This window comes from Amphibalanus amphitrite, unplaced genomic scaffold (assembly GCF_019059575.1).
Source record: "Amphibalanus amphitrite isolate SeventyFive unplaced genomic scaffold, NRLGWU_Aamphi_draft 000096F_arrow, whole genome shotgun sequence".
Classification (NCBI taxonomy): Eukaryota; Metazoa; Arthropoda; class Thecostraca; order Balanomorpha; family Balanidae; genus Amphibalanus; species Amphibalanus amphitrite.
The window spans coordinates 105,665-133,664 of record NW_024881591.1 but is presented as its reverse complement, the minus strand read 5'-3'; the positions used below and the strand labels follow the sequence as shown (position 1 = coordinate 133,664).

The window sequence follows — 28,000 nt, the reverse complement described above, 5'->3', positions numbered from 1 at the left end:
TGCCGAATGCCGCTCGTGCGACACGCCAGTCGGCGTACTTTTGTTCACGTGTCGACGGGCGCATTAGTCAGCGGAATGGCGGTGGGAGGCGGCCATTCAGCGAGCGGGTTGTGCCCGGCTCCGGGACGGGTAATGGGCGGGTGGGCGATGGTCTGCGGCGGGTCCGATTGGTCTTCGCTGGGCCCGGTATTGGGTCTGCCGTCTGTTGATTGCAAACGGCTTGATATGGACTCAGGATGATGATCTTTGGGTCTTGATTTGACCTCCAGCGGGTTTGTTGTTGGCTCTAGTATCGGTCACTGGTTCTGGTGATGGTATGCGATCCTTTTTATGGTAGCTGCACCGTAGTGATCTCTTGGTCTGGTATGGGTCTGGTTTGGTTTCCGGACGGAGTGTGTTGGCACCTGCTAATGACCCGGCTGTTAATGGCGCTGTGGGAAGCGGCGCGCTGCTAATGACCCCGACCACATTTCTCCATAGGTGAGCGGGTTGAGGGGGTGAATGTGGGGAGAGCTATCCAGCAGCGGACTGAATCACTGTCTGGTGGAACACGGGGAGAGTGGGCGAAGTGCTATTACTGTAGCCATGCTCTCTGTCGGTTCTATCGGTTCACTTCTATGCTCAGCGGCGGCGGGCGATTCAGGACAGTCTCCCGACCTCGGGTAGGCCAGGGCCGCCATACCACCGCCACCACCACCGGCGGCTACCACACGCCATAATCACATCACATTTGAACGGGCCCTGGGGCGGCGGCGGCCGGCCGCCCGAGGGCCTGCGGTGCCGACCGGCGCCGAAGGTCGGACACCGCCCGGCCGGCCGGCCTAGCCCCTGGGAACCCGCCGCTAATGGTGGCGATAACGCGACGGCGCCCGCGTGATTAGCGCGATGATGTCGTTGCCCTTCGCGGTTGTGCCAGTGGTGAGGTCATTTGGCGTTGACCGTGTGTTGGACGAATAGAGCCCTCGGGTTGTTATGGATTTAGGTACAGCTAGGATTGTGGAACGCTGTTCCGCTATCCCGTCTGACGGCGTCGCTAATAGTCGCCGCTCACTGACATTTCTAAATCTGGAAAGGTCTGTTTTCGTCGGACTGTGTAAACCAGCGGCCCGTCCATTTTCAGACACATTTGTTCGTAAGCCTCTTAAACCTGCTCTCCGGCTTTTTGCTCTCCTCTCAGGCGCAGCTGAATCCCGAATCGGCTGGGCGGAATCCGGCGGAATCTGTGCGGATCTGGAGAGATTTCGGCGCGCAGTCCATTCCCTGCCGGTCTCCCGTTGAGGCCCGATTAGAATGCGCCGGATATAGGCTGACATAGGCCGCCGTCTCAGTCGGGCTTACCTTGGCCGCCGTAAAAAGTGCAACGGTCGGTGTAAACCCACCGGCGCGGCGGGGATGTGCGAGGTGGGATGGCAAGGAGGGACTAATAGCCGTCTCTGCCGGTCGGCTGGTCGTGGTGAAGCTCTATGTTGCTCGTGTAACAATTAATTGTCCAGCAGTGCTTTATTGTAGATGACCTGTTGCCAGTCCATCCGTGCTAGTCGTCTGAAAAAGGTGGAGTGTGCGAAAGGAGAACTGACGTCTTCCGTTTTCACAATAATGGTTGGTTATGGTATTCATACGTTATAAAACGCGCGCCTGCTGTATTTTAGCCCATATTCCGTAACAGAGGGGCTCCTCAGTGTGAGACCAGTCTTGGACCGCCTCACACTCCCAGTGACCGTCCGTACCACTACCGCCGTCCATCAGCCGGTGTCAACATCCCACCGGCGACGGGCGCGAGCCGCGCTCCATGCTTGTTGAAGCGTTTCTGGTTACGCAGCGGGAACTGACCTGACCCGCCATGACCCGCCGTGACCCGTCGTGACCTGCCGTGCCCGATCGTGATCTATCGTGTTTTGCTGTGATCTTATCTGCCGCCGTGTGGATCAGACGAGCGGTCCGAGACGGTCCAACTGACCCGGATTTCCCTTTGTTACAGAAAATCGACCCCGAACGGATATTTACCAAACAAGAACGGATAGGCAAGGGGTCGTTTGGAGAGGTGTTCAAAGGCATCGACAACCGGACACAGCAGGTGAGTGGCCGAGGAGGCTGGACGGGGAGGGGGGGGGGGAATCATGGTCTCTCACTCTGTCCGTCTTCCATGCTATCTCTCCTCTCTTTTATTCCTCTCGCTTCCTTTCCTTCCTCTTATTCTTACCGTTTCTCATCCCTTTTTCTCTCATTTTCCCCACATACTTTTCTTTTGTTCTCCCTTTTTTATGCATCCGTCTGCCCTCCACGTCTCTCTCCTCTCTCTTTCTCTCTCTCTCTCTCTCTCTCTCTCTCTCTCTCTCTCTCTCTCTCTCTCACTCTCTCTCTCTCTCTCCTCTTCCCCTCTCTCCCTTCCTCCCTTCCTCCGCCTCCTCTCCTCGGCCTGTTGCTCCGTCCGCCGGCGTGGCGGTGCGGTCGGCCAGTGCCGGCAGCGGCGCCCGCGGTCCGCCGGCGGTGGCCGCCCGCCCGCCGCCGTTTCACTCACCTTTCTCCCGCCGGCGACGGCGCCTCGGTTGACCTGAGTGGCCCCGGTGACCTCCGGTGACCTCAGGTGACCTGGTGCGGGACCGGCCGAGGCGACAGGGCCGCCGCAGGGCGACGAGTTCCGGTGACGCTCACAAAATGACTTTTGATTCATTCATCGCTTTCTTTTGTAGTTCCTCGACTCCCGGATGCCTTTCATTTTGTTTAAGTAAAATATGACCATAGGCGTAGCCGATGGTGCTCATCATGCATATTCATGTGGGAGTGCCTCGATTCATGTGTTTTGGTGTGACTTTTGTCTGTCTTTATGCATATAAATAAGCACCACGGGTGACATTTTTCGGAGGTGCAACACCCTCGTAATAACGCTTCAAAAACTGTGTTGTGTGTGACGCAGTCTGGTCTCTCATTAGTGACTGAGATCCGATGTTCCAAGGCCCCTTCCCTTGTTACGCACCTGTAAGTACTATGGCTGCTCGCTCGCGTGATTACCTTCTCGTGGCGTGGTTGTCATCCTGTCCAGCTCTTACACTCGCGCTGGTTGTCGGACCGAGCTACGCGGCGGCGGCATGTCGCAGCGTTAATGGCGCCATTCGGCGCCGGTGTCGACAGCCCAGTCGACGGTCACGAGCCGCTCGTGCGGTGACGGCGCGTGCACCGTGCAGGAGAAAGTACCCGCTCGGCGGCGGGTCCCCGGAACACAGCCTGCCTGCCCGGGAGGCAGACTTTGGGCCATACCCAGGGCTGTGTGCTCCTGTGGGAAGTGGATATGGACAGAACGGTTGTATGCTCCTGTGGGAAGCCTTTTGGGGTGACCTGCAGCAGTTATGGGCTATAATGAGAAGGGGTAGGGCCTGGGGCGGCCGTGCGTTCCTGTGGGAAGCCGATTAGGACGTTACGTGGGACTGTACGTAAAGCTGCCCGCTGCAGTGTGCTCTAGTTAGTAAGCCGCCGCGGTGAGGCTTGCAGAAAACTGGGTTGCGTTGGGACTGTTGTTAGCGCATTTGAATTTCACTGATACTTTCCGACGCTGTCTTAGGAATGAGCTAAATAGAACGATGCATTTTCTTTTCGCGAATGTTTTCCAGTCAAACTGAGCAGGTAAACGATCCGGCTCGTGATATCTAGCCACTATCCAGCGTATGTAGCTTGTTACTTGCCGAACAATTTCCCATCGATTGGCTGTTTCATACCAAGCTGCAGAAATCACATTGGTGATTGGTTGTTGATGCCTCATTCCGTTGCCGTTTGCCAAGCACCAGGTAATCAGATAGGTTACCAAATGTTCTGTCAACACGGTGGTATCAATACCCAGCAGGACCGCAGTCTATCAGATAGGCGCAAAGCACTGCCAGCGACACAGGCTGTGTTTTGATATAATCGTTTGAGCGACCATGTTAACCCTATTCCTGGCGGGGGGGGGGGGGCCTCAGGAGCCCCCCCCCCTGAGGTTTTTTGATTATTTCTCCCAAACGCGTTGAGCTAGGAAGCTCAAATTTTCTGACTTTTCCTAAAAGGCTTCTACGCAACATGTCTGAAAATTTTGAGTTGATCTGACCTCAGGTCAGGTCACCAGAGGCGGTTTGGTGACCCTACCTCAGAAAAGTTTGCAATCACGCCAGAGCTAGAGTTTTTGACCGATCAATTTCTTCTCTTCAGGGTTTAGTTAGGGTACCAGTATGTGCAATTTGTATATCTCGGAATTTTGATATCGGTGACCTAAGGTCAGGTCAATTTCGCGACCTCTCCATTATAAGTCAATGGGGGAAAAATCAACTCCCTGTTTTTACCACTAAAACGGGTCGGAATGGCCCCATATACCATACATGACTTCATATACGATCAACCTTCACTACCTTGAGGTCTGTTTTGCTGTTGGGCAGCTGTAAGGTCATGTGACGTCATCAAAGGTCACCAAAGGTTTTTGGCCAATAACTCCGTACAGGAACAAGATACAGACGCGTGGATGGTCTCATTGTGTTCAGCTCGTCAAGACGCATCAATGATATACATGATGACCTCGAGGTCACGTGACCTGAGGTCAACCTTTGACCTTGACCTTTCGAGGTCAACATATATATCATTCGATGCGGATTGACGAGAGGATCACGATGATGCCCTTAGTTTGTTCCTATCTTGACTAATTCGAAAGTTATTCGAGAAAAACTCTCTCCATATCTAGCGCCGCCATTTTGACTTTTTCGACCCCTGTGACGTCATCTTTGACCTGACCTGAAAATGACCTTAGTAAAAATTGTAGATCTTGGCCGTGCGTATCCGATGCCGTTTACCGCTTGTCGCTATCTTGCTTCGTTCTCGAGATCTCAGGGGGGGGGGCCGAATCGGCCCCCCCCCCCCGCCAGTTTCTTGTCCCGGCGGAGCCCGCCAGGAATAGGGTTAAAGCCGCTACTGATTCTGTGACCCTGCCTCGTATGATGAGCCGCGTAAAAGGCATGGCACTGTTTCCTAATGTAAGCATCCAATCATTTTTGATAGCGCCATCCAGACACTATTTTTAAAGGTGTCGCGAGACGACACGTAAACTTTTCTAGATGGTTCGGACATTGATTCATTTTGCATTCCGTCGTGAGTTATGTCATTCAGATAAGCGGTTGCTGGGAGCACTTTTTTCGTTGACTGTAAAACCGATCAGCGATATCTATTTTACTGAGCCGTTGTGATTGCCGTACTGAATTGAGCGGCAATACTCTCCAGTCTTTATAGCGTGCAGCGGGGCTGAATGATCTTTTAATGGCTAGCCTCTTTGATAGTGTATGTAGAAATAGAAATAGTAGTGCAAAAATATATGCAATAGTAGTGCAATGCAATAGTATAATAGTGCAATAGTAGTAGAAATAGTAGTAGTGAAAATAGAATTGATAGTGCATGTAGAAATCTGCAATGCTGGAGAACCCGGTGACTGGAAACACTCGCCCTTACGTCACTGGGACAATAAAACCTGGAACGGGCCACTAGACGACCATTCGTGCGACAGTTGACCTAGAGAGCGGCCCCGACTCTATCAGCGAGATGAGAGATCGGATGTCATCTTCCAATTGATTGGCACCATTCTAGCCAGGCCGTATGTCTGCATCGTGTCTCCGTGTTCTTTTTGGTATATTTTTTTTGTCATGTCCCGTTTGCCGACGATACATTACCAGGCCACTTACGCGCTCGGTGGGCTGTCGGCGGCCGGGTTTTTGTGCGTTCCGTCCGGTGATGTGCCGGATGTGCTGTTTGTCCGTGTACCGCGCCACTGGCGAACGGGGAAGTCGTTTGATCTGTGTGGCTGACTGGAGACGCGGTGACTGTCCCCGCTCCGGCTGTCTTATACGGGCTTCTGCTCTGTGAACCGTCCCAGTGGAGATATTAAAATAGTTGAGAACACTAAGAGACAGACTTTGTAATCTGGTCGGATTGTCGATTTAAGCCCGTCTGAGGAATTTCGAAGAGCGCGTTCACATTGCCCTGTAAATTTTAGCGCCATACAAGAGTAACGTTGGGACTGGTGGTAGCCACACACAAACTTCGAAAGGTGACTTAAAAGAATTCAAGAATCACCTAAACCCAGCCGTTGATCACTGGCGGTCAACTGCCGACTGCCGACTCTCAGTAATAGCTGACCGGCTGCTGACCACTGTCTGATGCCCTCTAACTGCTGGGCTCCGTCCGATGGCCTCCGGCTGCTGGCTACCGCTGCTGGTCGCTCAGCTCCAGCGGCACGCAGCCGAGGAGGAGAGAGAAATCGTCTCTAGTGCTGTCTGATGGCGATTGTCGCCGCGAGACGCACGGACAGGCGCTATGCACGCCCGCGGCTGCTGCTCTCGATTCGGTGAGCGGTTAGCGCCCGTCATCGGCCGCCGTTGTGACCAAAGCTGGCCACAGGAGTTGCTGTGATTGTAGACAGGTGGCAGAAACTTCTGATTCCTGCGACCGGGTAGTCTACCCGAATCGCCCATGCTATAGGCCAAAGGGTCCTGAGTCAACGTTTCCGGCCCCTGCACCGGTCGTGGGACTGCTATGTTCCATTCTCTGGCCGGGAGCTGCAGCTGCCCTGCCTGGACTGCGTCTGGACGGCGCAGAGCTCTGACTAATGACACTGTCCACCGGAGGTGACAGTTCTCTCCGCCGGGCCGGCCCGCCAGCCCTGTCGGCTTTGTGCGAGCCTAGCAGCGCAGAGGTCGAGCCGTCAGCCCCGGTCCGGAGACTCTCGCAGAGGTCGAACCATCAGCCCCGGTCCGGAGACTCTCCCAGAGCTCGAGCCGTCAGTCCCGGTCCGGAGACTTTCGCAGAGGTCGAACCATCAAGGCAGTCGCTCGGGTATCTCGAGCGACTGCCTCGAGAAAAGGTCGAACCACCAGAGACAAGGGTGTCTCGCAAAGGTCGAACCATCAAGGCAGTCGCCGGGATTTCTCGCTAAGGTCGAACCACCAGAGCTGGGGGTCGCTGGCAGAGGTTGGACAATCAGCCGGGGATCTGGCTCCAACCATCAGCCCCGGCCCGGGGTCACTCGAGCGGAGCAGCTCTCTGCGCCCGCTCTGCGAGTGAATGGGGACGGTAGGTCGTTACAGCGAGACGCTCCCTCCTTTGTAGGTGCGAGCTCTGTGATGTTCTTTGTGAAATGTGATTAAGCTGGCAGACTTCTTTTCCTCGGGTCTATTTTCCTGGCTTAAATCTCCGAATTGAGCCTGATGCGGCTCTTATCTGTCGGACTTAAATGAATTATCGCATTACGTGCGGTATCTTCGGTAAAAGCTGTTGCTTACGACTTACCGTTCCGGACACATGCGGTGAAATCAACAATCTGTGCCACTGCTAACCAAAATGTTGTACATCAAAATAGCGTCCCTCTTTAGCATTCTGGCTTAGTTTTATAAGCTGTGTTCATTATTGAAATAAATAGATATCATGTATATGTAGCCGTCTACATATATCTAACATATATCTACATATTAGGGTTTGAATGATGTCAGATAATGGAGCAAAAATTGCGGACTAATTTTAACCCGATTGGCTCAGATACCTGATTGCACGATAAACGTTATCAAAATGCTGTATCTGTCGGTCGTTGTCCGGACATGGGAGGAGGTAGCAAAGGTTGTGTGGCTGGCGAGACGACTGTGCCAGGGTCGGGTGGCTGATCAGGCCGACAACCCTCAGTGATCCACAAATGATTGGTCATTAGTGCCGAGATCTTCAAATGACGGGTGATTACACGCGACTGCGGCCATTTCGACTCAGAGTACTGTCTTCTAAAGGGGTGATGTCTTAGGAGGTGCCAGCGCTGGGACTCCTAAGGAGAATCACATGGGACTTGGGTCACGTGGTATGATGTAGGTTGTAATCAGGATCAGACGGAATGGGATCACGTGACTCGGCGAAAAGTCAGCAGCTGTGGCCCGGAAAGGCGATAGGACCGCGCCGGGTGACACTGAAAGGTAGTCCGTGTCGCTATCGCGGCGAGCATCGGAAAGGTCATTCATTCGGTGATGGATCGGGACCATATCTCTGACACGATTGGCTGGGGGTCGTCTGAGCGCGTCTCTACTGCTGCGAGATAGAACGGCAGGCTGTGGGTAGGACTGGGCGAGATGGGGACGAGCGTTAGGCGGGCTGGTGATGTGTGTTCGACAGGCTGATAACATGGGTTTGTCACACCGGGGACGACTGTTCGGCGCCGAGGGACGAGCAGTCCAAAGGGACGGGACGACGAGACACGTTTGAAAAGCTCTGGGTCGATGTCAGTCGCAGCTGCGGCGCTGTGGATGGGCGCCGTTCGGTCGGCGGCGGCACGACGCCGTTAGACCACGGTCAGTCTGTCTGAACGGGCTGTCTGCTGTCTGGTGGTGACTGTCTGGTCTGTCTGAGTGCTGTCTGGTGGCTTGGATACGACTCTCTGGGTCAACGGGAGGGGAGCCGTCGAGACCCGTCTGGGAATATCTGCCGAGCCAGCAGATGGAATGAGAAATGGTCAGTCCGGCCGCAGTCGCATGGCTGCACAATTTTGTCGGCTGGATATCAATATGAATGGTTTTGTTTCTCGGCGATCGAAGATTGAACGGCCAATTGGTCGCGCATGGCTGAATTCCACGTGAATGCTGTTTGATTTAGAACAGGGCATTTAGCGTCGTCGTGGCCCGATGTTTAGGCGTCGCTGGCGATGAAAGCCGAGTTATGGTGGCGATTTGAGGGACCGGTGAAGCGCGAACGGACCCGGGCACGCTGAGCTGCTCGGTTAGCCGCACTGCTGACCCGCATTCAGCGCCCAATGGCCCGAGAATAGCGACCAGTGGACGCGTCTGACGACCACTTACAGCTCGTCAGTTTCACATTACACTGACAGCGCCGTCCTTTCTGGCGGTCATTTCAGGGTTTGGTAATTTGCATGTGTTCGTGGATCGTGAATGTGTCATCTATTCTGTCTGACTTGGCATAAATGGTAGGATTTGTACTGACCGCTCTCCTTTCGCACTATCTCACGAACTCTGTTTTGTTTACAGGTTGTAGCCATCAAGATAATCGATCTGGAGGAGGCCGAGGATGAGATCGAGGACATCCAGCAGGAGATCATGGTGTTGTCACAGTGTGACTCGCCGTACGTCACCAAGTACTACGGCTCCTTCCTCAAGGTCAGTACTGCCGGACTCGGCCAGCCTCAGGGGAAGGTGAAGGGCCATTCAAGACGCGGGGTGTTATTGGTTGATTATTTACCGTTCGGAAGGGACATCGACAGAAGTTGAGTCGGATCTATCGGCACCAAAGTCACTGCAGCTCGGACAGATTTGATTTGATTTTATGAACACTGGATCCTTACTCTGAAACTTTTATTGTCATGGGATATGGGTCTGTTCGATTACCCCGAATTCTGATGCAGCTCAATGATCAGAGCATTCATCTTTGATAAGATTCTCCCGAAGTCGTCTCCATTGGACATTGGCCAGGTCACGGTCGCCGTATTAGATCAGTCTTTGTTGATGAAACGCAATCAGCGCGCTGCGGTCGGCGGCCGCAGTGCTCTGGTAATCCGGCGGTAATCACGTCAGTCGGTCCCCGAGCTCGTCTGGTTTGATTGTCTGGCCGTGTGTGGCGCCGGGGACATCTCTGTGGCGACTGGGGCCAGTGACAGACTCGGGATTACTCCGGGTGAATCAGCGCCAGAGGCGGAAAGAGCTGATCAGCTCCAAACTCAAACAACCCCAGATAACTCCCACTAGCTCATCAGCCACGAATGGCATTGGGCGCCCTCGGAGCGATGAGTTGATTTTGTTTATGATATCGTTATGTAACATGCTCCCGCGTGGACTTCTGACCGTTCGCAGAATCCAGATGATTGCTCTATTACGGGAATGTTTGGTGATGCATTGTAGGTAAATGTCCGGGCTTCCCCTGGGTTTAACCTACTACCTGGAGATACCTGCCTGCTTGCTTGGTCAAGCGGACAATCGGAGCTAAGTGACTTTTTTCAGTTGTCACGCTGCGCCAAACATTCTTTTTTCGTAACAGCGCTGTCCCTGCTAGGTTGTCAACTAGCATCTTGCTCCACTCGATCACGGTTAGGTTGTATTCGCGGCTACGAAATTTCGTCTCGAGCCATCCCACTGCCCCATAAATCGTGATTCATCACTGCGCTGTCTACTATTTCTATCCAGACGTGTCTGAGAGTGTGCCGAATGTCTCTGTCCGATCCATAGGATCTCCGTGATGACCTGACCGCTCTCGGCGACTCGTTTTCCCCGTGGGCACGTCAGAGGTTAGTCAAAACGAACTACTGACGACTCACGGTGATGCCGTATCTGGCAGAGTGGTGAGTTGACTGCCCGGAGACGTCCTCATAGGAGCTGCGGCGGTCAGTCACCCGGCACCGCTCGGCCGGGCGGGTCAGCCGGTCCGCCGGCCCCAGACGGGTAGTTGTCCCCGCGTCACCTAAGGCTGTAAACCACAGAGAGGTGTAAGTCAGCGGGTGGCACTGCCAGCAGAGTCTAGCTGAGAGCAGGGACACAGGGTTCAGGCGGAGCGTCATTCCCAGTTCACTGCTCAGGGGAGCAGTGTGTGGTGCCGCTGGGAACCACCGAAACTCAGCAGCGATGCTATTCACCCTCGCGGTGAAATACGATGAGAAGACGACTCCTCCGTTCCCGGTGAGGACTCCGCCCACCGGCCGGCCGTGTGGAGTGGTGTGAGCGTCCAGCGTGGAACCGCACCACGACGGCGGGGAAGTGCGGCGTCCGCACCGCCTGACCGGGCCGGTCTCCTCAGAGACTGGTCGGCGTTAGGGTGTGATGAGGCTCTGGTCTGCCGTTTCGGTACGCGACTAACTGTGCTAGGAGGCTGAGACTCACCGTCATTCTGACATGCAAGAGATGTGGCCACTGTAAACGGGCGCGGGTCACGACTCTGTCCATAGTGCATGGCTGGTGGGTAGTGGGTACTGGATTCGCCTATAACTATGAAATCCCCAGTGTCTGATAAAGTTATAGAACAAACGCTCACCAGTGCAACACATCGATGCATGTATCGCTCGTGCCAGCGCTCTGAATAAAATACATATCCTTGGCGTCACCCACAAATTGCCCCGTCTGGTTGATTTATCAGTACCGGGACTGGCGGAGGCGGAATGGTCCATGTTCAACTGCCTTTATGGCTCTGCATTGATGCTAATTAATGCTGAGCCGCCGGGTCAGTTTTCCGTGGTGATTTCCTGGTCGATAAGACCGACTGGCTGAACGTTTTGACGGTGCCGATGGGTTTTCTGGCAGCCGTGACAGAGTTGTGCAGCTGCTGGTTGACAGGTTTTTACATCACTGACGGCTCGGACGGATGTCAGTGATGGCTCGGACATGGTTTGACGTGGTTTATCAGGGTGAACCTGTGCGGTGGGGGTTTATTAGCGCATCCTGTATTGGTGGGCAAATAATTGATATGCTCGACGAAGCAGGGTCAAAGTGATAGGGTGCACAACGAAGTGATGTTCCTTTTTAGAAAGGGTGGCTTATAACACTCCCTGGTAATACCCAACACAAAGCTGCCGCCAGGGGCTCATCTATCGCCGCCCTGACTCACAGCTCCAGACCTAACGCGTGTGCCGTTCGCCCTGGGTGGCTTTATGCCGGAAGGGCCGGTCCGGTGTAGTCGTTTTGACAGCGCGGCGTGTACCCGCTCCCCCGAGAGTAACTCTATGGTGGACAGACCGGCTCCCAGGGCGGACGTGTGGCTGCGTCTGTCCGACGCCTTCCGGCCGGCCGTCACAACACGGCCGTCTGGAGACTGTTGGACTGAGAGTGTTGGTGTCGGCTGGCTGCTGGCGCGGCGTCCAGCCAGGGCGGGGGCGGGGGCGGTATGACTCACTGGTCCCGCCGCCAGCACGAAACACGCAGCGCGCGTGTCGCCAGCACAGCACAGCGCAGCGCGGCGCCGGCCGCCGCCCTGCGCGAACTGCGCACAGATGAGCGTGCCGAGAGGTGTGAATGGCAGAGGTGTTCGTGCACCGACCGGAGGGGGAAGGGGGCTGCGTACCGTGTCCGGTGACTGTGAAAGAGCTGCGTCCGGTCGGTATTGGTGAGGGAATGGAGTAAAGTGAGGGCGGGTCCGTTCTGGTTTACGGCGAGAACCGATCCTGGTCACGGAGCCGCCCCGCCCACCGTAGGTGCCCGCCGACCCCCGGAGCGCTCGGCGCAGGCCAGTGTTGGTCTCTGCTGGCCACCGCCGCGCCGCCCCCGCCCGCGGCTTCCGGCGCGCGCTGCCAAATTCGTCACCCCACACTGCGCCAACCAGCTCCGCTCCAAACTAGTTCGGGGTCCGGCCGCGAGACGGCGCGGCGAGCGCGGCGTAGTTTGGTCTATCGACTGTCCGGCCCTGCGTTGACCAGTGTAAAAACGGCAGCTGCGTCCCAGAGTATGGTAGAGAACATGTTTCCCCGGTGCTACCGTGAGCCCATAGCATGTTGCAGTTTTCACTATCGCGGGTAGAGCGCGGTATCCTGTCTCTGTTTTGTACCCTGCCCATCAAATCACCATTAGGTACTCCATTATTGCTCCTCGCGGGCTCAGCTCAATCATGCCCTCTTTTTCTCCGTGGTTATTCGGTATTCTCCTCGTACGCTCCGTGCCGCCGTCGGCCCCTCCGCCCTGGCTGCAGTGTGTCTGCCGCCAGTCGCCGTGACCCTGAGAGGGCCGGGGACGCGGCCACGGCCGCTGCCACTGCCACTGTAAACAGAGTCCGCTCCAGCTGGGTCGGACGGACCGACGGACGGGCGGAGGGACGGAGGTGGTGCACATGGCGTGGACGGCCGAGCCGCTCAACTGCGCCACACCCGGGGCCGGTCATCGGTTCTGCGGGCTGCTTGTGGTTCTGGGTGGCACTGGTAGAGCCGTGATGCTGCTGCGTGACACGGTTGTGCTTACCAGAGAGTTTACCTGGACGAGCAGGGTCTGCTATAGTGTGAGGGTTTATTTATAGACTTGCAGCTGGCGACGAAGGTGGCCGTTTCAGTAGGGCTGATTTTCTCTCTCATATCGAAGCAGCTCAATAAAACCGCCACTCACCCGTCACGCGTCTATCGCTGCTCGATCTCATAGCGCTCACGTTGATCGGCATGGGCGCCGGGCCCGCCCACTGCTGGGGCTGTAAAAGGAGCCCGGGGCGGGCCGGGGGTCCGGGACCGGGGCGACTCTGTGCTGATTGCAGGTCGGCGCGCCGCGCCCTCTGCAGGCCCGCTGACCGATGGCCAGTAATGAGTGCCGTGCGGCTGACGTCAGCCGCCATCAGCTGACGTGGGCTGACGGTGTGATGCTCAGCTGACGTGCCGGCTCTATTCAGAGTCGCCCCCGCTGCCCAGTCCCCGCTCCTCACCCCCGGTCCGGCTCAGACCCGATATTGAGCGGCGATGAATGGGCCCTCTTCGGGCCGGCGGAGACGGTCTGACCTGGTCAGCGGCGGCCGAACGGTGGCAGCAGCGGGGGAGACCGCCGAGGACGGCAGAGGACCAGCGCCGGCCGCTGGTTTTGTCGGCACCCGGAGTGACGGAACTCAATGACCTCTTCACGGAAATGGTGCCCCCGCTGAGAGGCTTTCCCTGTCTGGCGCTGAAAACAAGACTACGTGCCTTTATTGGGTGGCGGTTTTAGGTCGCAAGGTCCTGTTTGGGTTTTAGTGGTGTCCGTTAGAGCGGCTGCTAGATTACTACTGAGAAAGGCACTTACGGAATTCTGTAAAATGGCTGAACGCGAAGCTTCATTTCGCCTTGAACAACTTATTCAAGTAAAGCGAGTAAACGACTTTCAGAGGGCACCGCTGGGTTGTTACTTGGCTTTCTTTCTGAGAAAGCCATACAAATGAGACTGACTCCAAGCAGGCACTAGTTTCAGCTGAACCTTTTATTCATGCATTGTGACATTTCGCCATTAGACGGTATACCGAACCCTCGAGCCCAGGTTTTGCTCGCCATGTCGTCTCGCGCGGTGTGTCACCCCTGTCCCACGGGTCGAGTTAATCCACCAGTGTCTGACGGACCCGCTCAGTGTGACCCGCCGTCCGATATGTGACCCGTGTCACCGGCGCCCGTTCCGCCATCTATCTGCTGCATTGATCGACCTTCCGTGGACGGGTTTTTGTTAGCTGGTTATGTGTGACCAAGATGCGTGACTAGCGTGGGTTGTAGTGTAGTGTTTCCACTAACGGTGCCTAGTCGGCGGCGTTTACTAACCTGCTGGACTGGTTTGACATGACCTGGGTAAACCCTCCGTGGTATTTGATACCATCTCGGCATGTTGTCTCTCAGAGCTCTTATTCGACATGGTTCGAATGCTCGCACGGGAGCTGTATGTAAATATACTCGTATGAGCTGATAGAGTGGTCTGGCCGACCGGCCTCCGTTCTTGCCGGACCGTAAGTGGCCTGACCCCACCGCGTCCCTCTACAAACTCTGCTCTGACCCCCTCCCCATCTCTCACCCTCAGGGCACCAAGCTGTGGATCATCATGGAGTACTTGGGCGGCGGCTCGGCCCTGGACCTGATGAAGGCCGGCAGCTTCGAGGAGATCCACATCTCCATCATCCTCCGAGAGGTCATCAAGGGCCTCGACTACCTCCACTCTGAGCGCAAACTACACAGGGACATCAAAGGTAGCCCCGCCGCCGCCCCGCCGCGGAAAGGATCGCTCATAGGCAGTTACCGGCTGAGTGGATGGCATTGTCCGTGTAAAACACATAGCTCTGTATTTCCAGCTGTGACTGTTTTGGGAAACGTGCCATCTGATCGGCATCATTCATTTCGTTTGAATTCATATTTATTGCCGTCGTCCTCAGTTTTCCTCACATCTTCATTTGGGGTTACCGTGGCGTTAGTGGTGAGCTTACGACTTTGATTAATAAATGGGTGTCATGTGAGCCATTCACCTGTCTGAGACTAGTGTTAGAGTAACGACTCATCGCCCATCACTGTCCCCATAGACCATACCTGCAGCCTCACCCTTTCCAGTACTGACGGCGGAAACAGAGCGCCCATCCTTTTCCTCCCTGCTTCTGTGACCTCGATGAAGCCATGCCGGTCTACGGGTGCTTCCTAACGATCGCGGGAGTGTCGCTGATTTATTGGTCTCTGCCACTGGCTGACTGCCCTCCCCACCTTCTGACGCTCACCCTCCCCCCCCCCAAACACACACATATTGCTGTCTACCGCCGGCTGACCCCCTCTTTTCTCCCCACCTGTCACCTTCCGACGCTAACCGCGCCCCAACAACCTGCCTCTAACTGACACTGCCCTCTCTTCCCTCAGCGGCAAACGTGTTGCTCTCCGAGATGGGCGACGTCAAGCTGGCCGACTTTGGCGTGGCCGGCCAGCTCACCAACACGACCAGCAAGCGACAGACGTTTGTCGGCACGCCCTTCTGGATGGCGCCAGAGGTCATCAAACAGTCGGCGTATGACTCCAAGGTCAGTTCGGGTCGCTGTGGGGCTGGCGTGGTGCACGAGGCTAGTCATTGGTTGATGTAGTGTAGGCAGCCTTTCAATTGTTTTCTTTGGCGTCGTAAGGGTATAGTTATGTAATGAGTTATTGCGGTGAATCATGACATGTTTGTGGGGATTTTGTGTGACGAACTGTTGGCAGAGGCTGAATTCCTGACAAATCCTCAGCGAGGCCCTGCCAGATTCTGGTTGGTTGTAGGCATGCTATTTGTGGCTGACTTTCGACCGCTGGGCTCCCGATAGTGATTTAATTTCGGTGTATTGTCGGTCAACATGGTAATGAATCCAAGCCGGCACTGTCGGTACTGACCGAGCCCTGACGAGTTGGTCCAATTGGAGCTGTGTCCGGACGTGTCCGGATTTAACTGGCTCAGTCCGGATTGCCGCGGCTCGGTGATCTGCCAGCTCTCCCGGCAGTATATGGCAGAGGTGTCGGGTGCCAGAAATGGGCCGGCGGCCGCATCATTACGGGAGGGGGAAGGGCAGGGTGGGAGGCGTGTTGTTTCTGCACCATATCCCGCCGGGCTGTGAAGGGTGTCGTGTTGTGTTGGGGTTTTGAGGTTGTGCGCCGGTCGAATAAAGTACAGAGCAATGGTTGACTGATTGTGAGGAATGTTGTAACATTGTACTTGTGCTAATTGTGATGACAATGCAGAAAATATAGGATGTAGAAAAGGAACTTTGTGCGGGATTTCCATGTCTTGCCTTGAGTCGTGTGCGTACAGTTTATTAGCTCTGTTTTACCCCCCTGTTTAACATGATAGCACTGTTTTAGGGTTACCCCCCCCCCCCTTGGCCCCACTCACGAACGCACGTCCCCGTGAAGCGTAGCTTCAGCTCGTTCCCTCCCGCCTCCGCTGACGTGGCCATTCTGACCTGTATTTACCTCCCTCTGTGTCCCGTCAGGCGGACATCTGGTCACTGGGAATCACTGCCATCGAGCTGGCCAAGGGCGAGCCGCCCAACTCTGACCTGCACCCGATGCGCGTGCTCTTCCTGATCCCCAAGAACAGCCCGCCGCAGCTGCAGGGATCGTTCACGCGACAGTTCAAGGAGTTTGTCGAGGCCTGTCTCAACAAGGATCCCGAGAACGTGAGTAGGCCGGCCGACCTGCCGACCGTGCTGGCTGAGTCTGCGGAATACTTGGTCTGTGGAACACTACACAGCAGAGATGATAGTGAAGCAGGCTATTGGTATGCGCGATGGCATATGCGCGGGGATTTGGTAGCTGACAGCACAAGGACGGCACAGATAGTTAACAAAAAGGAATAGGGATGGCGACACCCGTGGATTAGCATTCAGCGATTGTTGCTGTGTATAACTCCCAGAGATGGAGCTCATGGGACTTCTCATAAAAACTCGGACTTCTGTGTTCAGAAATGTGGTTGAAACGTCAGCGCTGGTTGGGATTCATAATCGGCCGAATGTCCACCGGTTCAGAATTTGGCCGCAACTTTGACCGTATTTCGCGACTGTGGCGGCGGCCGTCGCCGTTTAACCTTACTGACCTGACATATAACAGCTGGCGGCCGTAATCCCGGGTGATAAATCCCAGCCCGGTGTCATGACCCGGCCACGGCCGTCGCTGCCACCTCCACCGGCCGAAACGCTGAAACTCATCGCGACTATCACTAAATACAACCCAATCGAAAGCTTCTCTCCTGCACTAGGTTGGCAACAAGCGTCGGGTCTGGTCTGTCCTATAACCTGTCCTATTTACCGCTTCCGCCAGTGCCGACAGCACGGTTTCTGTCTGCGGTCTGTCACCAGGCGTCACCCCACCGTCCTCCTGGGGAGGGTGGCTTTGTAGGGCCTCCGGTGCCGGCCCGTTGTCCGACTTCACCAGTCTTCCCGCGGGGGGTGGTGCCTCGCCTGCAGGGGAGGGGGGGGGGGTCTGTAGGGCGTTCTGTTTCCACTGGCCAGTCCGCACGGAGGACATAGCTGGAGACCGCGACCTGGACTTAGTCTGTGGACATGTGCGAAGGATGAGCTGTTTTACATACGCTACCTTTGTATACCAATGAACGATAGGAATTAGTAATTACAAGGGGGCAATCAGGCAAGTTGATGAATCCTAGCACGACATTGACAGACTTATTCCACTATATTAAGTGGGATATATTGTTACCTCATGTCACATTGATAGTTGCTGTCTTCAACCCACGGCCATAGCCCATATATCCCCTTTTTCTCCTGCCTAAGTCACACATGGCGATAGGTTTTTGTCTGTCTGTATCATTTATCGCTGATATGCGAGTATCTTATCGGGCTTCTCGTCACAAAGTTTTTTCCCGTTGTAATTCTGACAAGTGTACCAATAGCCTCCAGCTCCTGTCAGTACCGTGTTTTCAGTACTGCTCGTCAATCCCCCAGCACCAGGCTAGCCGGCTCCACACTGCGGCTTATCCTGCAGCTCAGACGCTGCCAATGATGCGGCTCCGACCATGATTGACAGCGGGTCAATAGTGAGCCAGCTTCTGAAAACTCGGCTGGCCATGGGAGTTGTCGAATGGCGCCGTCCTCTGACAGCGAGGGCACGGTGCGCTACACACGGCTGACTTGGCCCTGTGGGGCGGCCTGGTGGGATAGCGTGGGGGCCAATAGGACAGTGGAAGAGTAGGTGGGACGTTTGGTGGGCTGATGGGACGGGGGGAGGACCTTGGGACGTTGGCAGCCCTTTGGAGACTCCTTCACCTACCCTCTACAATAGACGCTGACGCCTCTCCAGGCTATGACTTAGCCACCGCACCGTACGTAGTCGCAGGACTGTGTTCCTTTGATCCTATTCGGGTGAAGACGCAGCGCTGGCAGGAGTTGGAGATTGCTATGTTGCGGCGTGCACAGGCCAGCTGTATGGGACTGTGGCCGGACGGGAGATTAAAGTGGAGCTCTCCGGCTGCCGAGAGCGGGCTGTTTACCCGGTACCGTCGGAGACCTGTTGTGGTGTGCGTCAGTACGGTACTGATCTCAGGCAGCTTTTGCCAAATTGTCAGGGAACTCAGATTTGTTTTTCAATAGAAAAACACAATTCTAAAGAACAGTGTTTTAACTATTGACAACAAACCTTCGGTTATTAATACCATGAACCCGGGCATTTGGATTTTAGCGACTCAGTCTGTCCTACAATTAACCAAGTGGTCTGTGTAAAGTGGGTCGTCTGTAGTGTATGTGCCGCCTGGTAAGGCCCTCTCTCCGAGAATCACATCCAATCGAGCTAACGTCGGCTGGTCGAGTGCGACGGCAGCGCTGTGTCGGTGCTTACCCTGCATACTCTCAGACGACCTGCTCCGCCGCTGTATTATGTAAGTCTTTCCGCGGCACTCACCCGCCCTGTGTCCGATTACAGAGGCCAACGGCCAAGGAGCTGCTCCGACTGCCCTTCATCCGAAAGGCCAAGAAGACCTCGTACCTGATCGACCTCATTGACCGCCACAAGAAGTTCAAGATGACCAAACAGGATGACTCGGACAGCAGTGAGGAGACCGACTCGTGAGTAGTGCCCTTCCCTTCCTCCGGGGCTCTGCCAGGCCGCGCAGCTTCTCTCATAGCATCATCCATTCATTACATCCATCGATTACATCCTTACATCTCGTTCTTACACACATTGAAAGCGTGGACATGTATCGTTACGGCGCAGGCCGATACCTGCTATCGCTATTTGCCGCTACTGGTGTGGTTGGTACCGGGAGGCCGCGACTAGCCTTACATACTTGGATGTTTGTCGTTGAGTGCGGAATAGTGTATAGTATAGGCTGCGCTGCCTGGTTCAACATTACAGGATGTTTGTCGCCGGAGACCGGCCGGGCGGGCGGCCGATCTATCGCCGATATCGGAGAATACCCACCACCGCCCTGATGAACAGTGTTGTGGGGAAATGAAACGTCTATTGAAGCCGCCCCGGTCTCCGATCGGTGTGATAGCCGCGCTTGTTTGCATAAATCGATGTACTCGTGGCGGAGAATAATGTTATGGCGCTCGGTCGGCGACAGGCTTAATGAAATGGGCGGACAAAAACACTGATGGTGCGGCGCTGAGCGCAGTTTACTGAGCCGTTTGGGTGAGACATGAGCCGGTTACTTTGTGTCGACATCGCCCTGCGTTTGACAGGCCACTAGTCTAAATCGACAACACCACGACCAGACCGAAACCCCACCAGCAGCTCTCGTCTCACTGGGCATTTGCTATTTCAGTCGGCGGCGGGTCAGCGTCCGACCGTGTGCTGTTTTCGGTCAGGCTGTTTGGTCGATGCCGTGACCTTGACTGAATCGCCGGGGCCCTGGCGGTCACTCCTCCTCTCCCCGGGGTCTGGGTCGTCTCCACCGGACCACGCCCCTGTAATGTGACAGGTTACCGCTGCAGTCCTGGACTCAGTGGTCTGCGTCTTATGTTCAGCTTTAATCATAGATGACAGTGGACCTATTGTTATACACGTCTAAATGAAGGCTAGGGATGAGAAGCGAGCGAGAGATACAATAGCAATACCGCACATATTTCCTGACAAGCCTCCTGATTCTGGCTGTTTAATTCGTCGCCTCCTTAAGGGTTCTTACTGCTCGTCAGCGCTGCAGCTGCCGCTCGTGACTGTTGGTTTATTTACCGATACCTCCCTCACCGCTGAGATAGTGTGTGCGAGAGAAAGCGATACGGCCCGACGTCATAACAATAAACCACCTGTGAAGTGCGTGCCACAATGGATAGAGGCACCACTTGATGTGGACCTAATCGGGCTCAGTTTCTTTGTGATCAATGATGGTGATGGACCGGACCGTTTTGTCGTTTTCTGTCGGAATCTATGCTGAAGTATGACTCCTTTTACTACAGTCTTTCACTCGGTGGTCGCACCTTGTCATGATCTCTGATCCTTCACCAGCGTATCGCCCCATCTCCAAACCGTAGCATGAAACCTGGGAGTCGCGCTGTCTGACCTGTGACCTCGTTCTCTGACCCGTCCTCTGACGTCTGACCGCTGTCCGACCGGCAGGGAGGGCTCGCGGAACGACTCGGACCTAGACGAGCCGTGGGTGCCCACCATCCGGGGGCCGTCCTCGGGCCGGCGCGCCGCCGAGCCCGACTCAGGCGGCCTGGACAACAGCGGCGGCGACGACCAGGACGTCGACAGCATGAACCACAACAACCGAATACCGTCCCAGGTCATCACACAGGTCAGTGGGGAGGGGTCACTGGCAGGGTTCCGTCCCAGTTCATCACTGAGGTCAGCGGAGAGCGGGGGAGAGGGGTCACTGACAGGAGCACCGCCCAGGGAGAGAGAGATGGATCACATAGGTACTGAGCTACAGACTGCTGACCGGAGATCATCGGTCATCCCAGTAAAAATTACTGGACGGAACAATGTCATGTAAAAGTATTCCAATGTTACAAAAGTGACCGTTGCAGGATGAAAAGGGATGAATTGTGTGCACAGCCTTGTTTTTATTCCTCCCTGGCATTACTCTCCATTTTTCATGCGCACTTGGCTCTGCACTTGTTCGATAGCAGGTGGCCGCGTCAATCACTCTCTCTGGCATGACTGTCAGTTCCCTCCGCTGCGGGGGTGTCAGTATCCCCCTCCCCTCCTCTCTGCCGACGTCTTACGCACGCGTGCGCACGTGTTACCTGTCTCCTTGTATGTTTCCGCGGGGCTCGACCCTGATCGCCGCTGTCGGAATGTGGCTCCACGCGCACCGCCCAGAGAAGTGCTATCTGCGCGCGGTGACTCGCACAGTTTGTGTTTGAACGCCCCCACTGCCGTCATCTCTGCCCACACACTGAGCGGGGATCGCGCGGCTGTGGAGGAGCTTTAATTGCCCCGATTTAGGCCGGTAGATAGTGACGATATGGGACGATGGAGGGAGGGGGAGAGAGGGGCCGAGGGGGCTATCGTAGTGATCTTTCGACCCGAGACACGTATGCGGCTGGTGGGACGAACGAATCACTTATGCATCGGGTGTGAATGACTAGGAGAAAAAAACGTGATATCGTCGAGCATGAGTAGTGGGGAAGTAAAATTAGCAGGCAGCGATGACGGGAGTATGCTATGGGGTGCCCGTTTTATGCTGTTAGCCGTTCTTCACTTATTTATCGCTAATATGTTATTGATGCCCCTTTGGACACATAGCATGTGATCACTCATCACAACTGACTCATGTTTAACGCAGTAGCAGTCACATTTGTTCCTGGATCCGCATAGTAAATCGCACGCTTCAATCTCAGTATATAAACTCGCTCTCTGTATTCCGCGCTGGTCCTTCGGTTCACTCGGCTCCCCTCGAGCTCATAGTGTTTCGATCTCTTTCGACTTCCTCGGGTTCTCCGAGTCCACTCATTTCTTCACCCTGTGTGCGTATGTCAGCCGTCAGCCCCTCCCTTTGCCGCCTGACTGACCCACCTTCTCCGTCCCTCAGCTTCAGAACGGCTCCAGCGCGCCGGACCTGTCCTCCATGTCGTCGGTCTCGTCGTCGGTGACGGTTCCGGCGCCGCGCTCCCCGGAGAAGGAGGCGCCCCTGCCGCGGAGTCCAGTGAGTTGGGATGGCCCACGGTCGGTCCGGGTGACCCAGCCCCTGTCACGTACCGGGCTGTGTCACTTCTGTAGAAGGCTGTTTGCAGCAGACGTCAGCCTGGTGTTTTTTGAAGGACCAGATGTGTTGATTACTGACGTCTGGCAAATTGCCGATATGAATACGCCCCCTAGCCCGGTTCTGTGAGGCTATATATGTGAGCTGAGTTGCATGGGTCGAATGTTTATGCATTCCAGTGCTAGTGTCTGTGAAATGTCAGCTGATTCAATTTGTGACTTCTGTTGGGAGACGTGCTTCGGTGAACTCTGGTCTGTGAATACAAATCACATGTCGTGCGCCATAATATACCTCGGTGTGTTATATGTGACTCTAATGGTCCGGATAATATGCCCGTGTTGACCTTATTTGCTGCAAATGTCGGTGACACGCGGCCCCATTTCTGTCTGCGGCAGACGCGGCCCACAGCGGCCGCGCCGCCGCCGCCCGAGCACCGGCGCTCGGTCGCCGAGCCGGTGGTGGAGCACCGGCGCTCGAGCACGGAGCCGCTGGTGGAGCACCGCGAGCGGCGCCGGTCGAGCGGCGACTCTCGGCTGTCGGAGCACCGCCGCTCGGCGCCGCCGGCCGAGCCCGCCGCCGAGCCGTCCCCCTCGGCGGCGGCGGCCAACAAACGGCGCTCCACTGCCAGCCCCAGCAAGGTGGTGATCCCGACGGGGCAGCAGCCGAACCGCAGCCGCACGCTCACCGGAGTCATCCACCCGCTCATGGCGGAGGTGAGAGCCGGGGACAGAGGACAGAGGTGGGCGGGGACTGATTGCGCTCTACTGCGGGCTGGGAGGCGTGAATGAAATAGTAAAATCTATCATTGAGGCGGTACTTCCAGGTGAACCAATGGCGACCTTCATTTGAGTTGTGGGTCATGGAAGCAAGATGTACCTAATTGTTGTGCCGCAGAACGTTTTGTCATAGCTGGGAGTGCATCCCATGGGGGTTCCAGCCTCTTCTGTGTCCATGTCGTTTCTCAGGTCTTATTGCTTTCTTTACGTTGGCGTTTTTCGTTTATCCCCATATATTTGTTCGCGTTAGTATCCCGTCTGACCGCTACCGCTCTCCGCCGGCAGCTGCAGCGGCGACACCGGAACAGCTACCGGTCGCGGGACCCGTCCTCGCTGGCGCAGCGCACAGACGCCATCGACGAGCTGCGCAACGCCTTCGAGCTGGCCGAGCGCAGCGCGCCAGGCATCAGCGACCAGTTCGTGCAGCAGCTGCTGGTGAAGCTGGTGCCAAGCATGGGCGAGTCGCGCCTGCGCGCTGCCATGGAGCGGCTGGCGCGGTGAGCCGCCCCGCCCCGCGCGGCCGTCGCCCGCCGCCCTCAGTGTTTGTGATAGTGATGTGCGCGGCCGGCCGCAGCGCCCACCGCCACGCCGTGTGTACATACCAGGAGACTATTTTGCCCAGTGGCGGAGCCATGTGCCGTGTTGTTGGCCCCGTTCGCTGGGGCCGCGCTGCATTCCTTGGCCGGCGCGCGCTCGCGCAGACTAGTCGGTGGCCGGCCGCCTCCGGCGCGCGCCCGCGCAGAAATCAAAACCCCGGCCGCCGCTGCCGCTGCCGCCGGCTGGGGGGTCTCAGCTGCATCTCGAACAAACGGGCGGGGCCGCGCGGAGGCGGGCAGCGCGCGGGTCAGCCGGCCGGCCGGCCGACGGTTCTCCCAGAGCGAGTCTGTTGTTGGGCCATCGAGCGGCCCAGAGTCTAGTATATATTTATTGGAGGGACGCGCCTGTGTTCAGCCGGCGCAGCGTTGTTGATCATAGCGACAATTATGTGTGTAACAATATGTATATACTAATAACAATACAATATTTGAGCGCGCAGTGCTGGCGTGTGAGGGTGGACGGGCGAGTTTCGTGATCGCTGGCCGACAAACGTTGGTGTGGGGAGGGACGACATGAACCCTTGGATAACCTGGAAGGCGTGGTAAGAATGTTATATAACATCGACCCAGATAACTAACTATATTTACCGAGCTGACGTTGCTGTTGTTGCTCCGGCCTGTAAGAGACGGGAATATAGCTACCTGAGAGCTACCAGCAAAGACCACATAAAGCCAATTATAACAAATGTCGATATTGTATTGCGGATCAGGCCACATAACATTTGGCCCAGTAAGGCCGGTTGCCCACGCAGCACCCGCCCCCTGTAGGACGGTACCGGGGCTCAGATGTCGAGGTCGTCGTCGGGATCCTCCTCGTCCCAGTCGTCCGCGGCGTCGGGCTGGTAGAAAATCTGCCCGGTGCCCGGCCCGCTGTCCCCGCCGCCCTGCTCCGGCCTGTAAGAGACGGGACGGGGTCATCCGCGGTCAGTCGAGGTCACTCGTGGACTCCCGGGTCGCTGAATCTCCCCGCCGCGTTACTACGGTTTGTAATATACATGAGGGTTGGTTTGTCGAGGTCAGTCACAGACTTCGCGGTCTCTGAATGCCCCCTCCCGGCACGGAAAAGTCAGCTGTCAATCACGGGCTGATCTCTCGGAGACAATGCTAGGCTACGACAGCACACATCGCCGAGCGACTGGGGGGGGGGGGGGCACAACGAAGGCACAGGCGGCTCGCGATCACTCAGTAGATAACCGGGACAGATACAGACAGATAGGGACATTACTTGTGTCAGCGACGAGAGGAAGGGTTGTATTGGCAGCGATACGCGCACAGACAGCCGAGATTAAGCGATCTTCCGAACAACAAACAGCCGGTCGATTGAGACAAAGACCGGCTGATGGATGACCCGACGCGAGACACCCACACGACCTTGGTGGCGGTCGGGTGAGGTCGAATCGGTATCAGGACGGATCGACGCACAGATAAGCTAACGCAGTCTATACCGTATACCGGAATTAAGGGAACTGCAGTGACGCCTGAAGACAACGGATCCTTGAGTTAGATAACGCGTCAGACACTTGAATGGATTACATACCAGAGCGTGCGTTATTGATTCACACTCAGGGTCAATGACGTCAATATTTCATATTTTCAAGCCTCAAAACGGTATCAACATGAAGGATCACTTGGGGACCATATACTTGACATTTATATAACCCACTTCACAAGTGACACCCGCCAACACAGTATATTTCGGTTAACGGGATTGTTGCCATGCAAAGACGACACCTAATGAACTTCAGATTGACAAGCGTCAATACCCCATAGCTCATTCCCAATCAGGATAGGGAAACAAATTTGTGTCGTCTCATAACATGCAGACGCAGGGCAGTGCTATACAGTTATACACCTATCCCACCCGAACTAGTCGTATGACTGAGATCCGTCGTCCCTGTGACATAGATCGGCACCCTTCTTCTCTGATCCAAACCAGCATCCCTTCTCACCTCAGATAGACCTGCGCCACTCTCACTCAGTTAGGACAGCTGCACCTCTCTCACCTAAGGCCGGGCAGTATCCCTCCCTCCGGTAGGGCAGCATCTCCATATAAGGCCTTGCCCTCACCCAGGCAGAACAGCGCCCCTATCACCCCAGGCAGGACAGCACCCCTCTCACCTGAGGTAGGGCAGCACCAGCCGGTCCTAGGTAAGGCAGTATCCTTCCCTCTCACCTGAGGTAGGGCAGCACCAGCCGGTCCTAGGTAAGGCAGTATCCTTCCCTCTCACCTGAGGTAGGGCAGCACCAGCCGGTCCTAGGTAAGGCAGTATCCTTCCCTCTCACCTGAGGTAGGGCAGCACCAGCCGGTCCTAGGTAAGGCAGTATCCTTCCCTCTCACCTGAGGTAGGGCAGCTGACCAGCCGGTCCTCGGTAAGGCAGTATCCTTCCCTCTCACCTGAGGTAGGGCAGCTGACCAGCCGGTCCTCGGTAAGGCAGTATCCCTCCCTCTCACCTGAGGTAGGGCAGCTGACCAGCCGGTCCTCGGTAAGGCAGTATCCCTCCCTCTCACCTGAGGTAGGGCAGCTGACCAGCCGGTCCTCGGTAAGGCAGTATCGTTCCCTCTCACCTGAGGTAGGGCAGCACCAGCCGGTCGCGGCTCAGTTTCTCCGTCTCGGACAGCTGCAGGCTGAAGGTGGTCAGACCGGGCGCCAGGGGGGCGGCCGGAGCGGGCCGGGCCGCCGGCGGGACCGACGGTACGGGCCGCGCCGGCTCCACACGGGTCACCACCAGGTCGGCGCTCAGACTGACCCGCTCCGTCTGCAGGGCACGGCGAACACTATTGTCAGTCGACACACCGAGAGGCAAGTATCGAACGACCAAGGGCGACGTAACTGACAAAGCTGAAAACAAGTTGACAATCTGAAAATAAACAATCATACGGATTACTCGGCTTGTTTTCATGTTTCTCCATTCAGATGTGAGACGACCGGCCAGACCCGGAAACGTTGAAACATCGCTGCCTGGCGGCTGGCACGAGCCAATCAGAGGCACGGGGCTAGCGTTACCCCGGGGAAAGCAGAGGAGAGGGCGCACGTACCGCCGTCTCCACCTTGCCGGCCTTGAAGCGGTACGTGCCGCTGACAGTGAGCTCCCGGCCGGCGCCCTCCACGCTCAGCACGTGTGTAGAGTAGTGACGCAGCTGGGAGAGGTGCTCCTCCGGGACGGCCTCCTCCAGTACTCCCAGCACCACCTGGTGGCCTGGCGGCGAAACAACCGGACAGGCGGCGCTACTGTCAACGACCGGCGACGCCGCACCGGGCCGAAAGCGGACAGAGGCTGACGGAAAATCGAGTCACCTAACGAGCCACAATGAATTGTGCTGAAGGTGTAAGAACGAGGTCTAATTGAAAGTCTGTCGTCTCACCTCTGTCGCAGCTGCGCCGTATTAGCCGGCAGAGCGCAGTCGGTCCGAGCCAGTGCAGCAGGCGGGAGGCATCCCGGACGACCAGGAGACGGGCCGGAGGGCCGGGCAGCGGCAGAGCGGCCTCCAGCTGCCGACCTATGTCCTCCGCAGTCTCCCAGTCTTGGTCAGATGAGTCTGACTGCTCAATCGGGCCGGCAGAGGACCCAGAGGTGCCTGGCAGCTCATCTGCACTCTGTCCACACGGCACCCAGCTGACCGACACCTGCTGCTGCTGTCGATGCTGTACATAGCTGGAGAGCAGGTGCCTGTAGCTGCCGTCACCTGCATCTGGAAACCATTTACAGTCAGTCAGTATAAGCATAAGTCCACAAAGCCACTCCTTGAAAATTACTCTAACGCTGCTGCTGTTAATAGGTTAACGACATGTGCAAGGTTTCAACCAGTGGCGATCTCGTGATTAAGTTGCAAGGGGGATCTATCATCCCAGTGAACCCCAAGGCAGTTTCATGCTAGATCTATGATATTATAAGAATTTACTATCATGAGTAGGCAAGCACAAGCACTGGCCATTAACTGCATGACCAATTCAAATGCAAGTTTTGGAGTCAAATGGAAACAGCACCACGGCCCTTACACACTGGTTTCACAATCAGTCCATGGTTGGTATAAATCCTTTATTTTAAGTTAATATCTACTTACCGATGATCAATATTGATGTTCCTTCTGGCTTGACCGACAAAATCTTTTCAAACATTTCTGACACCTTCACAGTTCACCTTAGGTAGGTACCCAGCAGGTATTTGTATTACTATCCTCAATCGCCTAAGCTGAAGCCTGCTTATATTCGATCTTTGCAAGTGGCAGTGGCGAAAAATCTGGTGGTGTACCTACAGATACATCTCACCCAGTTTGACCAGCAAACACCCTGGCATGAATCAGAATAAAACTTAATTACTTATTTATGCGCAGACCCTAAAACAAACGGACGAAAAAATGTAAGCGAGGGTAATGTGTTCTAATATCAGTGATAACAGATCGTTGACAAAAGTATACGCATTCGAATAAGCGGTAACTTTTGATATCGTCAACTGCTAATAAGGCTTATCGAACATATTTTATCGAAAGTTTAATGTCTAAGTAGCGTCAAGTTTGACGTAGAACGACGCAAGCAAATTAATATTAACGAATACCCTCAAAGTATCTGCAGGGAAG

General features: G+C 55.7%; 2 protein-coding genes across 4 annotated transcripts in view; one reads left to right on the top strand and one right to left on the bottom strand.

Annotated features, from left to right (window-relative positions):
• The window catches only part of LOC122380317 (serine/threonine-protein kinase 26-like), a 57,564-nt gene extending 33,701 nt beyond the window's left edge, over positions 1-23,863 (top strand). For all 3 annotated transcript variants that reach the window (XM_043363372.1, XM_043363371.1, XM_043363370.1), the window contains 10 exons: positions 1,979-2,074; positions 9,018-9,146; positions 14,472-14,637; positions 15,290-15,447; positions 16,387-16,572; positions 18,827-18,969; positions 20,462-20,642; positions 21,882-21,995; positions 22,448-22,765; positions 23,114-23,863. In XM_043363372.1, the coding sequence (XP_043219307.1) occupies positions 1,979-2,074; positions 9,018-9,146; positions 14,472-14,637; positions 15,290-15,447; positions 16,387-16,572; positions 18,827-18,969; positions 20,462-20,642; positions 21,882-21,995; positions 22,448-22,765; positions 23,114-23,329 (1,707 nt within the window). In that variant the 3' untranslated portion in view covers positions 23,330-23,863. The remainder of the gene's footprint in view (positions 1-1,978; positions 2,075-9,017; positions 9,147-14,471; positions 14,638-15,289; positions 15,448-16,386; positions 16,573-18,826; positions 18,970-20,461; positions 20,643-21,881; positions 21,996-22,447; positions 22,766-23,113) is intronic.
• A 240-nt stretch (positions 23,864-24,103) lies between these two features.
• Positions 24,104-27,863, bottom strand: LOC122380316 (elongator complex protein 5-like). The gene is made up of 5 exons (XM_043363369.1): positions 27,488-27,863; positions 26,789-27,115; positions 26,462-26,622; positions 25,991-26,181; positions 24,104-24,318 (listed from the first exon to the last, which is right to left on the bottom strand). Exons 1-5 carry the CDS (start codon positions 27,540-27,542, stop codon positions 24,207-24,209), a joined length of 846 nt encoding a protein of 281 aa, XP_043219304.1. The 5' UTR covers positions 27,543-27,863; the 3' UTR covers positions 24,104-24,206.
• Between the last annotated feature and the right edge of the window lie 137 nt (positions 27,864-28,000).